The sequence below is a fragment of the Arvicanthis niloticus genome, chromosome 11 (assembly GCF_011762505.2).
Source record: "Arvicanthis niloticus isolate mArvNil1 chromosome 11, mArvNil1.pat.X, whole genome shotgun sequence".
In the NCBI taxonomy this organism is placed as follows: Eukaryota; Metazoa; Chordata; class Mammalia; order Rodentia; family Muridae; genus Arvicanthis; species Arvicanthis niloticus.
The window spans coordinates 56439135-56458988 of NC_047668.1; the positions used below are offsets into that span (position 1 = coordinate 56439135).

Genomic DNA, 19854 nt, shown 5'->3' on the forward strand with positions numbered 1-19854 from the left:
GCCTTTTCCACCCATAGGCGGGCCTACTGCCTGAGTTTTGATTCAGGGAATAATGTCCTCTACCTGGAATGTGCCTCGGGGAAAGTGAAGGCCTGAAATCTTATTTTCAGTTCCTCGTTCTGGAATCTGCACTTTTCTGCCCAGGTCTAAGGGCAAAGAAATCTACACATATTTCATAAAATGGTCTTTATAATTTTTCACTCTACAAAATAACTGAGAGTTCTACATCTGGATCAGCAGGCAGCAGGAAAAGTGTGGGGCAGTGGACCATAACACCAGGCAGAAAACCTGGTAAGGTTGAGTGGATTCAGGAACCCCAGAAATTCTCACAATTGAGAATGGTAGGCATTTAAATCTTCTCCTGACCATGTTCCTGTCCTGGAATACATGACTACGACACCTCATGGGGAAGACTGAGAATCAGTCACATAAGGGCAGCACCTGAAGCCCTTCCACATGCAGATGAGGCATCCCTAAGTCTCAGACCAAGTCAATAGAAAGCATCTGCCTTTAGACCCCAACCCACCCCAAAATGTATATAAGATCCTATCCACAAGGAATAAAGTGCATGAGTTATTTCACCAAAGACTCTCAGAGTGCCTGTTTTATTGAGTAGTAACACCCTAAAGGAAGTGTATTCTCTCCCAAAGATTTCATTGCTGGAAGCTGCTCTAGCCTGCAGCATACTTCCACTCCGGAGAGGCCCAGCAGCTCCCCTCGGAGAGCTGCAACTCTTTGGCCATTCTGGCTGGGCCCAAGCCCCACAAATCCCCTTGGATAGTCCCCAGTACACAGACTGAGAGAAGAGAGAAGACAATGAGTTTTTAAACCTCAAAGCCTTCACCCCACGGATGCACTTCCTCCCACAAGTCCTAATCCTTTCAAAGAATTCCCCTTCATGATGACTAAGCATAATAAATAAATAATAAATAAATAAATAAATAAATAAATAAAATGATGACTAAGCATTCAAATAGATGAGCCTATGGGGGTCATTCTTATTTAAATAGTGAGTCTATGGGGGCCATTCTTATTTAAATAGTGAGTCTATCGGACCATTCTTATTTAAACCAGCACAGATACACAGGAGTCCATTCTCTGTAGTAGCTCTTTCTCCCTTTTTATCTCAGACTCAGTTTGCCAGTGGTAGATCTGGGATCTGAGCCCAATCCTAACCACAGACCAGATCTTTACTTGTTCTCCCTATTCTGATTTCTGGCTCTTTCTCTCAGGGATCTTTCCTTATGCCACTTTCTCTGTCTACAAATGTTCTTTTCTTTTTACTTCCTGGTGAGAACGCACTAAGTCTGGCTTCACCTTTTGATGTTTAAATCTAATTTGTCTTCTTAGATTAATTGTCATCAATGAGAAGCAACTGAGGAATTTGTGAAATTCTGCCTGTTCTCAGTCTACACCTCTAGGCTAGGGGCCCAGACATCGCATGTGTATATACACATGTAAAACCAGAGGTCGGCCGGGCGGTGGTGGCGCACGCCTTTAATCCCAGCACTTGGGAGGCAGAGGCAGGCGGATTTCTGAGTTCGAGGCCAGCCTGGTCTACAGAGTGAGTTCCAGGACAGCCAGGGCTATACAGAGAAACCCTGTCTCGAAAAGCCAAAAAAAAAAAAAAAAAAAAAAAAAAAACAGAGGTCATGTCAGGTATCTTCCTCAATTACTCTCTGTCTTTTTGTTTGTTTGTTTTGTTTTTCGAGACAGGGTTTCTCTGTATAGCTCGAGCTGTCCTGGAACTCACTCTGTAGACCAGGCTGGCCTCAAACTCAGAACTCTGCCTCCCAAGTGCTGGGATTAAAGGCGTGTGCCACCACAGCCCGGCTACTCTCTGTCTTTTTGTTCCCAACAGGGCTTTTCACTAAACCTGGTACCACTGGTTAACTAGTGAAACTGGTGGCCAGTGAACCCATCTCTACCTACCCTCTATACTAGGGTCAGATTTTTACATGGGTGCTGGGGATAAGAAATCAGGTCCTCACGCTTCCACAAGAAGCACTTCAGCCACTGAACAATCTCTTCAGACCCTGAGCAAGTTTTGCATAGTCCAGGTGTCATTCTTCATCTAGAAGAGCAGAGCTGCCTTAATAATAAGCAACGCCAGTCTTTGTTTCTATCTTGTTAGGTTCTTCGGGTAGCCTTACCACAAGAAGAGGACAACAGTATGATCGGCTTTGATTTTCCCATTTGGAAAATAAATATCTTCTACTGAGATCTAGAAAAGTGGGCCACTTTGACTCACCACAAGTAAGTATACAACAAGCAGCTTCTTAGTCTAGTTTATTAATACTATTATAAGATTATTGATAATACACTGATGGTATTAAATGGAGAAGCTATTCATGCTTCCATCTGACTAATAATCTGTGGGAGTCTCAATTAAGCACTCTATATTGTCTTGAGAATTTGTTAAAAAAAAAAAAAAAAATATGGCAAGCCTATGGAGAAAGGCAGGTGACAGATGGGGTAAGCCTTACATAAAGAGTCACCAGGTTATACTTTACCTGTTTGCTCTGGGCATCACCTGTTCAGTCATAGTCTTGCATCTGGATTTCAGAAAACTATACCCAACCACTTCAGAGAAATGGCACAGACCTGAATGCTTCTGAAGCTCCGAAGTCATTCTGTTTCCATTTTGACATCAGTGCTGACCTGTGCTATCCAGTGTAGTAGCCACTCTCCACTTGAGGGTATTTAACTGTGAATTTAAACTTAAAATTTAATTTAATATAAAACTCAATTGCACATGAGAACATAGCATTACATACCTAGAGTCTCAGCACTTGGGACCTGAGGATGTGGGATCACGGGTCAGCCTGGGATGTATAACAAGACCCTTAAAACACACAAACAACAATAATGAACCCAAGCAAAATTCAGTTACACACTGACTCTTATCACATGTCAAGTGCTCAGAAGCTATTCATGGCTAATGGCTCTCACAAACTATCTCTGGATAATAGCCCTCACAAGCCACACATGGCTAATAGCTCTTACACTGAAAAATGCAAACAAGAATATGGCTGCCACTGCACGATGGTCCACTGTGAAGTGCTAATGTCTAGATGCAGATATTCTAGAAAAATGAACAATTAATGAACAGGCTTTCATGTGTGATCAAAAAGGATCATGATCGTCCCCATGCATGATTAAGAACAACATTTTGCCAGGCATGGCGGTGCACACCTTAAGTTCCAGCACTTGTAAGGCAGAGGTAAAAGGAGCTCTGTGAGTTGAAAGCCAGCCTGGTCTACATACAGAGTTCCAAAATAGCCAGGGCTACATAGAGAAACTCTGTACCAAAAAATAAATGAATAAATAAAAGAACATTTTTAGTTATATAACATTGAAACAACTATCTCTCCGCTAGTTACAACATGGTTAGTCTCACAGCTCCATGGTTAAGTTATACAGAGTGGAGGTGATCCATAACTAGTAATAAGATTATCTTATACATGGAATATCATAGTATACATCTAGTTGTATAGTATGTAATCCATACCTAGTAATAAGATTATCTTGTATATAGAATATCACAGTATACATATGGCTGTACAGTATACTTTTTAAACACCAACACACACATATGGTTCATACATCTTACTTTTCTTCTTTGAAAAAGGTCCTTCTATGTGTTTCTGTTTATTCTGGAACTCACTATGTAGACTAGGCTGGCCTCTGCCTGCTAAGTGCTGGTATTAAAGGCATGTGCTACTACCACACCAAGCACATCTCTTCTCAACATCGCAACGTTTTTTTAGTACTAAGAGAACTTGGTGTCTTCATTTTAAAGTGGGAAGATACCTAGCCTCAGAGGCAGTCCATAAGAATGGGCAAGAGACTGCGGCAGGCCTTTCAGAGACTTACGTGTCTTTTGGCATAAAATGAAAATTGTGGGTAAACATCAACATAGTTATCTTCATAGGAATGATGCAAAAGCCACAGAGATGACTGAGGCTGGGGGGGGGGGGGGAGAACAATGGGCTCCCTCACAGGACTTGCAGACAAGTGCGGACAGCAGTTCTCTGAGGTTAGCAGCCGGGATCTGAAATGGCGATGGGGGATGGGGCAGGAATGAGACCCCGAGGGTTGGGCTGCCTGCATACATTTCAGACTGAAGAGGTCTAGGGGCCTTTGGGAGAAACATCTTCACTCTCCAACCTCCAGTCATGAAACATGTAAAAGACAGGGAAAGCCTAGAGGACAAAGAAAACTTGCAGACTGAGAGTCTAAGACATGGAGAGTGGCCTCTGATATCACAGAGATGGTGTGCTGCATACAGTAAGTACATGGGCATAGTTTTGTCTGTATTTGAGAGTTAGTCTCAGAATTAGGGCTGCAGTTCAGTGGTAGGGAGTTTGCCTCCGAGGCATGAGGTTAGAGGTCAGTCCGGATTACTGCTAAACCAAACCAAATCAAACCAAATCAAACCCCAAAGTAGATTAAAGCATTATAGGAGAAGACACAAAGGAAATGACATAGCCTCTCTAGAGACTAGGAAAAATGAGAGAGCTTAGACTGAATACTGTCTAATACTTCGTAGTGATCTTTTCCAGAAAAAAACTAAAGCTAGTAAGAGCTAAAACACCTATTCCTTGGAGTTGTGGCAGGAAGACAAGAAGTGAGCATTGTAGCCGGCGTGTTGACGCATTCATTACTTTGTATCCAATGCTCTACATAAATCCCCTAACAGCTCCCAAGGTTTCCAAGTATGTTCCCTAGGTGGTTCTCACTGGTGAAATGCTGGATTTTCAGATTTTTGTTAGCCAGTCAACATGTATGGTTATCGTGAAATTGGTCCTGGTGGAAATATTGAATCCCTTATGGGGCTCAGTAATTGCCAGAAATAGTCTGTCCCCAGAGAGCCAGTCTGCTCCATAGTTGGCAGTTCTGATTCAAAGAGAGTCGCCAAAGGTTACAGATGCTAACAATTGGCGGATCCTATGCTGTTGCATTGACTTTACCTGGGGCAAATGTGAACAGACATCTAGTCACTCCACAAAGAGCTCCGATAAGAGATATTAAGTCTATTTAGTTTATTGAACTGTTGAACCAGTCGTCTTGTTGGTCTTACTTGTCAGAGTTCAGGTAAGTGGCAACCCCAAGGCACCCACATCTCTGCCAAGCCCTGTGTCAGCATGGACGACAATTCCCTGTGTATCTATAGATAGAACCCTCCTCCAGTTAACCTTCCACTCTCTAGCCTAACACCTCCCAAGTCAGTGTGAAGTTGAGGCAGGATGGCTGGGAGAGAGACACAGAGAGAGAGTAGCTGGACTCTCAGGCGAGGGCCTAGTGATTTTCCCCAAACTCGTCTAAGGGTGAATGTGGACAGGTACAATATTGTAAGGGTCTCTTGCTCTGAGCAGGATAGCTCTTATACTCGGAGGATAGGGCCATTCATTAGTTCAAAACCCTTCTCTCCCTCGGCCTCCTCCTTCTCCTTCCTCCTACCCCTCCTGGTCCTCCTCCTCCTTTCTTCTGGTCTCATTGTGTATGTAGTCCTGGTTATCCTGGAACTCACTTTGTAGAGCAGGCTGGCCTCATGCTCACAGAGATCCGCCTGCCTCTTCCTCCTGAGTCTGAGATTAAAGGTGGGTGCCACCACACCTGGCACTCACTTGAGGCTCATATCAGTGGACAGAATTACCCACCTTACTTTATCACCGAAGCAAAACCAGCTTGCTCACAGACTGAAGTTATGGCTGTAGAGTTTTGCAAGTACTTCTTGAGGGCCCGAACGTAGAGCATCTGATATCCCCACAGTTCAAGATGAGCCAGGAGGGAAAATATGCAACTTTGATGCACTGGTGACAGATATGTTTATTTCATGTATAATAAAATAGATAAATGAACAAATAAACAAATATTTACTCCCATCTCTTCAGTGGACTTTTTAAAGTACAACAGTCAAGCCCTTATTCAAAGGATGGGCATAACAGTTACAAAGCAAATCTGTGATGACCTATTTGCATTGAACGTTCTCAACAATGAAGAAGCTGCCATCATTTTCTGTGAGCCGCTGGAGCAGGAAGCTGCACGAAAGATCATCCACATGATTTTGCAGAAGGGCTCAGCTGCCTGCAACCTCTTTCTTAAAAGTCTTGAAAACTGGAACTATTTTGTGTATCAGGACTTAACTGGACAAAGTAAGTATTGCCTTGCTCACCTCTGTCCCACCAAAAGGAATAAACCATTGAGAACACCCACAGTCTCTTCCATAAGAGACTTCTTCCATCAAGTTTAACTTCATTTAATTAAAATGAAGGCTCCTCTTGTTTCCAATTTGAAGGTGTGATGATGCCTAGAAAAGGAAAAGAAAAGGTTAAAAGAGAGAGAGAGAGAGAGAGAGAGAGAGAGAGAACAAGGGGGAGGGTGCCAGGGACCATCAGTGGATATGTGCTATCTTAGAACTAGGGAAAGAAGTCAGTGACCCTCAGCTGATTCTTGGCATCTCTGCCATTCATCCCCTGAGCCTTGGGCTTCGAGATGCAAATCATGCCCTCTATAACATCATATTTTCTCTAACAGATCTTTTTTATCAGAACAAAGAAGAAAACTTGAATGTTTTGGCCCAGAATTTAAAGTACCTATACCAAAGCCCTGCTTTTCTGAACTTCTTTCCCCTGGGTAACGATATCGACATCATTTTTAACCTGAAGATCACCTTCACAGAACCTGTCTTGTGGAAGAAGGACCATCGTCATCACCGTGTGGAGCAGCTGACTTTGGGCAGCCTGCTGGAGACTCTTGAGAGCCCTTGCCTAATTGAAGGGGAGTCTGGCAAAGGGAAGTCCACCCTGCTGCAGAGAATTGCCATGCTCTGGGCATCTGGGGAGTGCATGGCTCTGAATGGGTTCAAATTGGTCTTCTTCATCCGCCTGAGCAGTGCCATGGGTGGACTGTTTGAAACATTGTGTGATCAGCTCCTGGACTTACCTGACTTCATCAGCAAGCCAACCTTCATGGCTCTGCTGAGGACGCTACACAAGGACGTCCTCTTCCTCCTTGATGGTTACAACGAATTCCATCCCCGGAACTGCCCAGAAATTGAGGCCCTGATAAAAGAAAACCATCGTTTCAAAAACATGGTCATTGTCACCACCACCACAGAGTGCCTGAGACATATCAGACACGTTGGCGCCCTGACTGTGGAGGTGGGAGATATGACTGAAGACAGCGCCAAATTTCTCATCCGGGAAGTGCTGATAAATGAGCTAGCTGGAAGCCTGCTGTTTCAGATTCAGGAGTCCACGTGCCTGAGAAATCTGATGAGGACCCCTCTCTTCGTGGTGATCACCTGTGCAATCCAGATGGGCAGAAAGGAATTCAAAGCTCAAACACAAACCATGCTGTTCGAAACCTTCTATGACCTCCTGATACAGAAAAACAGGCACAGACACAGAGGGGGAACGTCTAGTGATTTTGACAGAAACCTAGACTACTGTGGGGACCTTGCCCTGGAAGGTGTGTTCTCCCACAAGTTTGATTTTGAACATGAGGATCTGTCTAGCATGAATGAGGACATCCTGGTTACAACTGGACTCCTCTGTAAGTACACAGCCCAGAGACTGACGCCCAAGTATAAATTTTTTCATAAATCATTTCAGGAGTACACAGCAGGTCGGAGACTCAGCAGTTTGCTGATGTCCAGAGAGCCAGAGGAGGTGAGCAAGGGGAATAGCTACTTAGAGAAAATGGTTTCCATCTCCGACATCACATCCCTGTATGGCAATCTGCTTCTGTACACGTGTGGGTCATCCATAGAAGCAACCAGGGCTGTCATGAGGCACCTTGCAGTGGTATATCAGCATGGCAGCCTACAAGGACTTTCTGTCACCAAGAGGCCTCTCTGGAGGCAGGAATCAATACAAAACCTGAGAAATACCACTGAGCAAGATGTTCGGAAAGCCATCAATGTGAATTCCTTTGTAGAGTGTGGCATCAATTTATTCTCAGAGAGTATGTCTAAATCAGCCCTGAGCCAAGAGTTTGAAGCTTTCTTTCGAGGTAAAAGTTTATACATCAACTCAGAGAACATCCCTGACTACTTATTTGACTTCTTTGAGTACTTGCCTAATTGTGCAGGAGCACTGGCCTTCGTTAAGCTGGATTTCTATGGAAGAGCTACAGTGTCACAGGACAAGGCAGGAGAGAATGGCCCTGGAGTTCACACCAAAGGGCCCTCAGAAATCTACATTCCCAGCAGGGCGGTGTCTTTGTTCTTCAACTGGAAGCAGGAATTCAAGACTCTCGAGGTCACACTCCGAGATATTAACAAGTTGAGTAAACAAGATATCAAACATCTGGGGAAGATCTTCACCTCTGGCGCCAGCCTCCAGCTGTATGTCAAGAGATGTGTTGCGGTGGCTGGAAGGCTCAGCGCAGTCCTCAGAACCTGCAAGAACCTCCATTCCCTCATGGTGGAAGCTAGTCCCCTCACCTCGGATGACGAGCAGCACATCACGTCTGTGACAAACCTCCAGAACTTAAGCATTCACCACCTGCACACTCAACGGCCGCCAGGTAACGGGTACATCCGAAGAATGTAATCAGTCAGAAACAGGCTGTAATCAGTCAAAACTGTGCAAATGCTAGTTGGCATTGAGGCTTCTGGTAACTTTTCTAGTGCATTTTACTTCCTGGTCGTACCACAGAGCCTGGCTTATCCCCTCTGTATTTTCTCTGTCCTTCGTCCTTTCAGCTGCTTTGACTCTCTGTGGTTCCTGCCCGCAGTTGGTCTCTGGAACTTTTTAGCTGCGAAAGATTTACTTGTTTTTTTAATCTCCCCTCCCCTTTGATACCCTTACCTCTCCTCTCTCTTCTGTTCTTTCTCCTTCTCTCCTTTCTTCTCTCTTCTCCTCCCTACCCAACTTCCATTTCCTCTCCTCTCTTCTCCTCTTCTCTAGTTCCTCTTTCAATACAGGGTCTCATATCTAGCCCAGGCTAGCCTCACAACAAAGGCAATCCTCATGCTTCAGCCTTCCAAGTGCTGGGACTCTAGTCATGGGCATCATATCCGGTTGCCTTTTATCTTTCTGCTTAATTCCAGTATATTTGAGTAACATGCTTATAGCTGCATACAATACCCATTTGTTAAATAAATCTTTTTGTATTTATTTATTTATTTATTTATTTATTTATTTATGTACTGGTGTTTTGCCTGCATGCATGTCTGTATGAGGTTGTCAGATCTTGGAGTTACAGATAGCTATTAGCTGCCATGTGAGTGCTGGGAATTGAACCTGGGTCCTCTGAAAGAGAAGTCTGTGCACTTAACCTGCTGGGCCATCTCTCCAGCCCCTATAATACCCATTTCTGACAAAATAACTGTAGAGGGGTTTCTGTACTTATCAACACTAGCTGAAAAGCAAACTTCAAAGAGATAAGAAAGAAAACTTGGGACCATGTCATTGGTGCATGCACTGGGTATAGACATCCAGGGAGTGACCCTGTGCTTCATTTTCTTTACACATTTAAACATAGTAGAACTTGTACCTATGACCTTTACAATAAGAATGAATTGAATTAATTACATTGGCTGATAACCAGACCTCAGGGATAAGGCCTAGAGAAGGACCCGTGACAAGGACAAAGCTAGTTTCTATTGGTCTCTTTCTTACATTTGACCTCTTTTATAGGATTGTATTCACTGGAGACAAAGCTCGGAATTAAGACCTAAATAATGTTCAGGATCCAGGGATCCAGGAAGGCTGTAGAATAGCAGAGAGATCACCAGGTAGATGGAGCACTTTTCCCCCTGGCACTCCAGATGACCAGGCCTCGTCCATTTCCTTCCATGGAAGAAAATAGACCCATGTGACTGACTAGCTCGGTTTGTCCACTGCTGTTCTAAGCCGTGCTTCCCACAACTAGCCACCTTCACGAGAACCTCAGGAGCACTTCCTTCACTTGGTGACAACTAAAATCTGATTGGTAATAGGAACACTAGCGATGGGAACGGATGGCAGCATCCGGGAAGTGAAGACATGCTGATCTGATTTCCTTTGGCAGGTGGTCTGGTTGACAGCTTGGGTAATCTGAAGAACCTCGTGAAGCTCCTACTGGGCGACATTAGGATGAATGAGGAAGATGCTAAAAGCCTAGGTCAGATTTCTGTTTCTTTAATACTCTTATTATTGTAAGTTTTCTGATAAGAATGGTTGGCTTATGATTATTTGGCTGCACCCGTAGACAGCAAGATCCTTATGTGTGTATGGCCTGGGCATGTGCATGGCCTGGTCCCCATGGGGAGGGGTGGTGGTTTGAATAAGAATGACCGTAAGGCCCCCACGAATGGAGGACCTCACCCAAGCCTCAGGAATTCGCGGCCACCCCAATAACTGAAAGACACCAAACTTGATGTAATCAGCAAGAGGCATATTTTAATCAGTATACTGAGGTCAAGACCTGTAGCCCACACAGGGGCAGTGGGGTCTGACCCCAGGGCTTTGGAGACAGAGAGAATTTAAAGCCCCAAACCACAACTCAGGGGGGGAACCACAACCCAGGGGGAGTAAGGGGGGGCTATTGGAGAGCACCTGTGGAAAGTCCCAGCCCATTATTTGGTCTGTGACAGGGTACAAGGAACAGGCTATTCTCTAAGAGCCTATACGTAATCAGCCAAGTTCCTGGTATCCACGCTGAGAACTCCCAACTCAAACTCTCCTGGTATCCAGGGTGCACAACTTAAACTCTTCTGGTATCCAGGGTGCACAGGCACGCTAACTTGAACTCTCAGCTTAAACCCTATTTAATCTATCTTATGGTCAGTTTTTAGTTCCTGGTACCCAGAGCACTTGGTCATGCTGTCCTGAACTCCCAGCTCTGAACTCTTATTTTATTTATTTTGTCTTGTGGATAGCTAGTTTCCTAGGACCCAGAGCGCAGAACAAGCTGATCTGCACTCTTGACTCCATCTATGGAAGGTTTAAAAATTTTTAACTCTTTCACCACCATGGCTCATATATTTGAATGCTTAGTCCCCAAGGAGTGGAACAATTCAAAATTAGAAAGATCAGGAAGTGTGGCTTTGTTGGAGGAAGTGTGTTAATGGGAGCAGGTTTTGACGTTTCAAAAGCCCTTGCCAGGCTTGGTCTCCCTCTCTTCTTGTTCTCTGTGGATCAGAATGTAGAGACCTCAGCTACTCCAGCACCATGTCTGACTGTGTGCTGCCATGCTCCCTGACATGTTTAAAATGTACTAAACCTCCAAAACTGTAAGCAGCCCCAATTAAAGGCTTTCTTTTTTTGTTGTTGTTTCTTGTTTTTTTTTTTTTTTTTTTTTTTTTTTTTTTTGAGACAGGGTTTCTCTGTATAGCCCTGTCTGTCCTGGAACTCACTCTGTAGACCAGGCTGGCCTCGAACTCAGAAATCTGCCTGCCTCTGCCTCCCAAGTGCTGGGATTAAAGGCGTGCACCACCACCACCCGGCTGATTAAAGGCTTTCTTTTATAAGAGTTGCCTTGGCCATGGTATTTCTTCCCAGCCACAGACAGCATTTAAGACAGGAGGTCAGAGGTAGTTGTCCTTGCCTTCCACCTTGTTTTAGGCATGGTCTTTTTGTTTTCTCTTGCTGTACTCTGTATTGTGGCTTGATGGTCCACAGGCTCCTGGGGGTTCCTTTGTCTCCATCTCCCATTCACTGCAGAAACATCAGGGTTAGAGATGCAAGCTAAATGCTTGACTTTAAGTGACTTCTGAGGATTTGAATGTAGGTCCTTGTGCATGTGCTGTGTGCACTCACTGAGCTGTCTCCCCAGCAATCTATTTCATGAACTTATGACCACCTTGGTTTCTTGGGACACTCTCCCTCTCCTAGGCTGCAAAATTCTGCTCAAGCTTTAGCCCATTAATGTGTGACTTTTTTTTTTTTTTGAGAGAGAGAGAGAGAGAGGGAGAGAGAGAGAGAGAGAGAGAGAGAGAGAGAGAGAGAGAGAGAGAGAGTCATCACGTGTCTCCTCATTTTCTTTTCCCTGGCTGATTTAAAAATTTGGAGTTGTTTCATTGGTAAAATTTTAGGAGGAAAGAGAAGCAGGGAACTGTGAGCCCAGGACATAAGCAGAACTCAGGGGTTGCCACAGAGCCTGGGGCCTCAGATACAGGGAGGGTTGAGGGGAAAGCACCTTTCTGTGAGGCCTCTTCGATGCCTCTGCTTCTTGTCTTTCTTTTTCTTATTCTCAGTTCCATCCTTTGTGGTCTTTCTTCCTTCCGAGCCCTACCTGACCTGCTTCTCTCTTTGTTCAGCACTGTTTGTTAATTTTGCTTCCTTCCCAAATGAACTCTATACAATATGGCTGACCTTATAGGATAATCAAGTTCATTTAGAATTCAGTAAACACACACTGCATACCTATGGGTTCTAGAGAATATTGGAGCTAGAAAGGGCCGGAACACATTTACCTCTATAAGACCTCCCCCTCCATGAAGGGAGGACCTCCCTCAAGCCTCAGAAATTCTCAGCCACCCCAATAACTCACAAGACACCATTCTTGATGCAACAGCAAGAGGTATATTTCAGGGTCAGTCAACTGAGGCCGAGACTCGTGACCCAAGCAGGGGCAGAGGAGTGTTGACCCAGTCAGCTGGGAATGGAGGGTTTATAAAGGGCAGAACCACAAACCATGGGGGGTAAGGGGGTTACCAAGGAAACATAACATAAAAACAGTAGAAAGTACACTTATCTTTTGTAAGGATGTAACCTCACCCAACCATTCATCTTGTGGTCAGCCAGTTCCTGGAACCACCCAAATGACTTGCATATTTCTTTGAAGTCAGGAATGTGTCTTCCTGCTTTGGGCCTTCCCCACCCACAGGTGGGTTCTCTTCCCTGAGGCTTGAGGAATGTTAATCCAGCAAGTGTCCTCTGACTCAGGGATAATATACGCTTCCCTGAATGTATCTCAGGGCAGTGAAGGCCTGAAATCTTACATTCAGTTCCACTTTCTTGGAACTAGTGAACCTGCATTCTTTTGCTCAGGTCTAGGGGTCATAAAAACTTTCTATATTTTTTTTTTGTTTTTTTGTTTGTTTGTTTGTTTGTTTTTGTTTTTTTGTTTGTTTGTTTGTTTTTCGAGACAGGGTTTCTCTGTGTAGCCCTGTCTGTCCTGGAACTCACTCTGCAGATCAGGCTGGCCTCAAACTCAGAAATCTGCCTGCCTCTGCCTCCCAAGTGCTGGGATTAAAGGCGTGCGCCACCAACGCCCAGCTATATTTTTCATGTCCTTTAAAGAAAAGTCTAAAGAAAAACCTGTATATATTTTATAAAATGATCTTTATAATTTTTCACTCTACACTTCAATGCATTCATTTTACAGAAAAGTCACGGATTCCTAGAAAGGTTTGCTGATTTGCCTGAGTCTGGATAGTGTGCTTTTGTTATTAAGACATCTACTTATATCCAGATAAACTCTTGTATTGACTGTTCCTGGGAGGTGGAAGTAGAAGGATCTGGAGTTTGAGGCTAGCCTGGTTACAGAGTAAGTTCTAAGCAAGCCTGGGATAAATGAAAATACATTTTTGTTAAATGAAAACAAAACCTGCCAGACTTACTGGCACATGCATTTACTCCCAGCTCTCAGAGGCAAAGGCAGATGGATCTCTGTGAGTTCAAGGCTATCCCAGGCAGAAAAAAATGTAAATTGATCCTTACAATCAAGGTAAAAAGGCACATACCCCTCCTTGTATTCCCCTGACAATAGAAGCTGGGCCTGGGAGTCTACCAGAGGTTTCCATTCCCAAGTGGGGAGACCCCTGCATGCAGGAAATTCAGCTAAATAAGTGTTCTTTGCTTTTGTGTACTATTTGAGTCTGGGGTCCTCCTTCAGTGATTCTTGGACCCTAACAGTAAGACCCAGTCTTAACAAAACAAAACAAAACAAAATAAACAAAAACAAGAGCACATGAGATGCCTCAGAAGCTAAAGGCACTCGAAACCATGCCTGGGTTCAATTTCCAGGTCCTACATGGTAGAAGAGAATTGACACCTGCAAGTTGTCCTGGCTCATTATCTGGTGCCATGGCTTATATGCTCCCACACACAAATAAATAGGATAAAATATTTTAAAGTAAAAATAAGATAAAAAAATAATAAGGAATCAAATTTGACTGTGAAGAAATCAGTATAATGATCAAGCAATAATTACTGTGTGGTAAAGAGTTGCTGTACACTAGGTCAACAACTACACTGTGTAGTTTTCACACTTTATCTTACCAAAACCTCAAAACAGCCCTAGTGTGTAGGACTATTGACTCCCTAAAGCCACAACTGAAAAGTTGACTCAGTTGTCCAAGTTTATACAACTATGGGACAGTGAATCTAGAGGTCTGAATGACCACAAAGCTCACATACACACCTCCCATAACATCAGATCGCATTCACTGAAGGGTTATTGTGTTATGCATACTGAATGCCTGACATATGTTACCTGCAATTTCCCCTAAGCTTCAAAACATGGGGATAGATAAAGCCCTGGTCTGAGGGATTCGGCTCAATGGTAGAACACTTGCTTTAGCATTCACGGGCCGGGGGTAAAGCTCCAACACCAAAGACGTGGAGGAGGAGGAGGAGGAGGAGGAGGAGGGGGAGGGGGAGGGGGAGGGGGAGGGGGAGGGGGAGGGGGAGGGGGAGCAGGAGGGGGAGGGGGAGGGGGAGGGGGAGGAGACAGATGAGATGCCAAAATTCACTTTGTATCTCTTAAATGTATCCCACTGACTCGGGATGTTTATTGATGATTTAAGCTCCACCTACTCAATCCTAAACCCCATGCCCACCCCAGGGCTAAGAATGAAGGGCACTCTGTTGCTTTCAACTGTACTGCTGGCGGAAGGGGACACTGACACTGGCTGGACACACCACCCTGGGTGTAGTAGTCATTCAACCTATGTCACGATGTTCAAAGCAGGGTCTCTGAGGCTGTGCAGGTGCACTAGCCCTCCATGGTGCTACAGCACCTGCTGTCCCTCCGGACTCAGCCTCTTGAGGGAAGTAAAGACCATGAGGTGTCAGAAAAAAATAGCTCTTTTGGTCTAACTCTTTTGGCCTTTGTAGCAGGAGTCTATGGAGAGAAGATGTCTGGAATCTAGACGCAGGGTAGCTGTGGTTGGGGGCTTGTGGGTTCAAAGCCAGCCTGAGCTGAGTAGCAAGAAGCTCCTTCCTTGGAAAACAAAGAAATGTATCTTTTTTTTTTTTTTTTTTAAAGAAAAAGGAGCATGAAAGAGTTTCTACATTGTTGTCTTTCTGAGTTCCAGTAATCTGTGTTTAACCAGATAAACTCTGTCTGCTCATGTATTCCTTCCCCATCCTCTTGTAGCAGAAGGTCTGCGAAACCTGAAGAAGATGCAGTTACTCCATTTGACTCATTTGTCTGACATTGGGGAGGGGATGAATTACATAGTCAAGTCTCTCTCAGAAGAACCTTGTGATCTACAAGAGATGAAGTTGGTGGCCTGCTGTCTGACTACAAATTCTGTGAAAATTCTAGGTAACCATTGTAATCCTCGCCTCCACTCTCTGCACGCACAACAGGATACTTGACATTCTTACACTAATGTACATAATGTCTTACGTGAAATTTAAATTTTTTAAGAGAAACTGAAAAGGATAAAGTGATTCATGTATTATCTGGCCTAGCCCCCTATCTTCCCCCCCCGCCCTCCACCCCTGAAACAGGATTTCTCTATGCCTATCTGGCTGTCCTGGAACTCACTATGTAGACCAGGCTCAGAGATCCACCTGCCTCTGCCTTCCAAGTGCTGGGATTAACCTAGCCCATTTTTTTTTTTAAATGAGCTTTGTCTGAATCAGAATTAAATTATTAGTGGCAACAAAAGAGTATTATATAATAGTTGGAGATATTATAATCTTAAGAGAAAGTGAAAAGTAAGACATTTAAAAAAAAATTCCATTGTTCTTGTCGTAGTGATACTGTCTAATCATCTCTTGGGTAGATGGGTAAAGAAAATATGGAGAAGGATTACCTCAGTGTTACTAAGCTTCTATTCTTCCCTTTGTTCTGTAAAGATGGAGTTTGAGTTCCCAAATGTCATGGATACCAATAATAAAAAATTTTTTTGCATATTTTTGGATAAACTGTTCAGTTCAGATATGTCTTAAAATTTAGACTTCGGGCACCGGAGAGATGGCTTGGCAGTTAGGACCGCTGATTGCTCTTCCAAAGGACGTGAGTTCCATTCCAGCAGCTCACGACCATTTGTGATTTCAGTTCCTGGGGATATGATGCTGGAATTAAAGGTGTGAGCCACTACTGCCTGGCAGGGGAATTGGTCTCTTTTCAAATAGCTGTGTCAAAATGTCCAGGTGTGATAATGAGCAACTCAGTGCCAGGACCAAGGTGGCAGAGCAGGGGGATTTCTGTGAGTTTGAGAGTTCAAAGCCAGCTGGGACTACACAATGGGACCTGTCTTAAACAAACAACAAGCCAGAGTCAATAGAGAATAAACTACAATGTTGTGTCTGTTGTTACAAACACTATATTCCATGCAGCTTCAGGCTCTATGTGCCCTAGACTTACTAATTGTTGCCATGGAAATTCAGGTTCCAGCTATCCCACTTCCTCTAAGAAACAATCAATCAATCAAGTCAAATGACAGTATGTATTGCCATCAGCAAAGAAGGGCACAGAGTTCTAAAGAGGCTGAAAAATGTGTATATGCTTACCTGAAAATCTTTTGGTTTGGTTTTTCTTTCAGCACAGAATCTTCACAATTTGGTCAAGCTGAGCATTCTTGATATATCAGAAAATTACCTGGAAAAGGATGGAAATGAAGCTTTACAGGAACTGAGTAAGAAGAACGGCTCTGCCCACACAGCATGCTTTTTACTATGTGTGCTGGGTGGTTAGCAAACCTCTACCCATGTGCACCTTACTGACACATCTTTCTTAGGAAAAACGTTTGGCTCCATCTTAAAATGCCTTAAAGAATATAGGCCCATATTTTTTTTAAAGATTTACTTAGTTTGGGGCTAGTGGTTAAGAGCACTTGATGCTATGTCAAAGGACCAGATCTTGGTTCTCAGCATCCACAGGACAGCTCACAAATATTTGTAACTCTGGTTCCAGGGAATCTGATGCCCTCTTCTGGCCTCTGTGGGTACCAGGTATATGGATACATATACATAAATACAGGCAAAACACTCATACACAAAAAATAATTTAAAAAATTATGTTTGTGTGTGTGTGTGTACACGCTCATGTGCAGGAGGTAGGCATACATGAGTGTTGGTGCCTGCAGAGGCCAGAAGACAGTATTGGGTCTCCTGGAGCTGGAGTTACAGGAGGCATGATGTCACTGGGCATAGGTACTGAGAATGGAATGCAGGCTCTCTACAAGGATACTACATGTTTTTAACTGTTGAACCATTTTTCCAAGCCCAAGCTTGTGTCTTTGGAGCCATCAGTTTGCATATCCTTATCGTACCTGAGGCTCCTCCAGTTTGTCAACAGCAAGGAAGCCAGTGTGATGCTGAAGATGCCTAAAGAGAAAGTGATAAGGCTCTTTTAGCCCCTGGCTCAGAAGATTGGTTTACACATATATTTATCAGTTCAGTTATCCTTTTTCTTTTCTTTCTTTCTTTCTTTCTTTCTTTCTTTCTTTCTTTCTTTTTTTTTTTTTTTTTTTTGACAAGGTTTCTCTGTGTAACCCTGGCTGTCCTGGAACTCACTCTGTAGACCAGGCTGGCCTCGAACTCAGAAATCCGCCTGCCTCTGCTTCCCAAGTGCTGAGATTAAAGTGCACTACCACTGCCCGTCTTCAACTCAGTTATCTAAGGACTGCAATATTCGTATGCTGTCTGGTTGCAGCAAGAGACTATGCATGAGCTTTCTCAGATGAGATATTTGGAGTTTTAAAAATATTTTTAATTTATTATTTTTTTTAAAAAAAGTCTCACTATGCAGTTTGGAACTCTCTAAGAAGACAGGGTGTCCTTGAAATCACAGAGATCCCATCTGCCTCTGCCTCTTGAATGTTGGTATCAAAAAGATTTTTATTCTGATCATTTTGTTACAGGAGAATGAGGCAGGGAAGAGACCATGCTCAAACAGGACCAGAAATGAGGTGGAGGACCAGAAAGGCTCACTGTGTCAGGCCTAGTGGAGTTCCCTTCAAGGCTCTGAGCAACTAACTGTACAGAGATACGGGGCTTTCCAGCATCGGTTTTAACTGTTACACCACCAGTGGGCTTAAGTTTCTACCAAAGCCATAGGGCAAAGACAAAAACAAGAAATCCAAGCCAGGAGTGGTGGTGTACTCCTTTGATCCCAGCAAGTAAATAGGCAGGCAGATCTCTTAAGTCTGAGGCTAGCCTGGTCTCCATAGTGAGTTCCAGGCCAACTAGAGATTTGTCTCAAAGAGAAGAATGGGGTGGGGGGTTAGGACATTTTTGTTTTTATAAACCAGGTTAACTGCAAGCAGCTGCTTTACCTGGTAACTAAGTAACCATTTCTCCCCAGGGGGTCCTTGCCATTCTGTTTCGTCCTGAGACAGGGTTTCTGTGTAGCCCTGGCTGTCCTGGAACTCAGAGCTCCCTTTGGCTCCTGCTGAGATTCAATGTGTACACCACATGCCTGGCTTGTTTCGTCTTTCAATTTCACTAGAATGATAAGATTTTTAAAGTGCTATAATGGCGTGCGGTTATGACAGAATGGCAGACATATGTCTGGGATTCACTTCAGAAAAATACAGGCATCTGGTCAGGGTTAAGCCATTTAGGCCGTGATTTGTTGTTTATTGAAGGTTGGATTATTAGTAACAGTTTCATTATATTACAGTGTTTCTGTATTTGAATACCTTTTATAAAAATAAAATAAAGAGAAGACTCTCATTAAAGGTTAAGTAGCCTGCAGGGCCACCAAACATAAAGACCACACTCTTTATCCGCATCCTGCTAGATTGAGATGACGTCAGTCCTGAGCTGTTTTCTGTTTAAGTCGGCAGGCTTGGCGTTCTGGAACAGCTAACCACATTGATGCTGCCTTGGTGCTGCGATGTGTATGTCTGCCTGCCCAGGCTGTTGAAGCAATTGGAGGGGGCCTCAGGGCTTGCCAAACTTGGATTGAAAAACTGGAGACTCAGAGATGAAGAGATTAGAAGTTTAGGTAGGTACACTCAAACAGAGCCAAGGGGACACTGGCGACGTTAAGCAGAGCTTAGTTGGGCTTTTAACCTCAGTCCTCAGGAGGCTGAGGCAGCTGGATCTCTCTCTGCCGTTACTCTGAGCCATCCCATGAGCCTTCTTTCTTAGATATTAGGATCTATTTTCTGTTGAATGTTAATCACTGGGAACAATGATTAATTTTGAAGGTTTTTGTTTTCCTTCTTGTTTCCTGTGTTGCTGTATATTATATTTTGAATGTGTCTTCTAACTCCACATGCATAAAACAAGCTCTAGTTCAGCAGCGCTGGGAGGTGAGTAGACAGAAAAAGGAAATGAAACAGGAGGCCATAACTGTCCCTAGGTATGATGGAAGAGCCTTATTGTACATAAAAGGAGAGCCAGAGGTAGAGACATCTGGGAGAGTCCAATGCAAACACGACTCCAAGCAGGGCCATGTGAGGAGAGAAGGGGAGGGGATTGGGAAGAGCCAGGAGAACAAGAGGCCAGGAAGCTTATAAAAAAAAAAAAAAAAGACCAGAGTAGCCAAGTGGCTGGCTGGATTATACAGGGAAGGGCAGCTGGGGGAAGGGCAGTCCACCCGGAATTCAGGGTAAGGGTTGGAGTATGCCAGCCATACACAGGAACAGGTAGGCCCTGAGGGATGCTGGAGAGCCTGGTGGCCAGGTCTGCTCTGATATTAGGAACCTCAGTTAACCATTTGCTCTGGTTT

At 44.0% G+C, this 19854-nt stretch overlaps 1 protein-coding gene across 7 annotated transcripts in view; it reads left to right on the forward strand.

The window, feature by feature from the left end:
* The window catches only part of Nlrc4 (NLR family CARD domain containing 4), a 35909-nt gene that overhangs the window by 12998 nt on the left and 3057 nt on the right, over positions 1-19854 (forward strand). For 3 of the 7 annotated variants that reach the window (XM_076942227.1, XM_076942228.1, XM_076942229.1), the window contains 7 exons: positions 2135-2256; positions 5898-6158; positions 6541-8535; positions 10024-10116; positions 15319-15489; positions 16718-16810; positions 18958-19125. In XM_076942227.1, coding sequence (XP_076798342.1) covers position 2256; positions 5898-6158; positions 6541-8535; positions 10024-10116; positions 15319-15489; positions 16718-16810; positions 18958-19125 — 2782 coding nt within the window. In that variant the 5' untranslated portion in view covers positions 2135-2255. Of the gene's footprint in view, positions 1-1786; positions 2257-5897; positions 6159-6540; positions 8536-10023; positions 10117-15318; positions 15490-16128; positions 16675-16717; positions 16811-18957; positions 19126-19854 lie in introns of those variants that run through there. The other 4 variants (XR_013113287.1, XM_076942230.1, XM_034514236.2 and 1 more) reach the window with 4 other exon arrangements.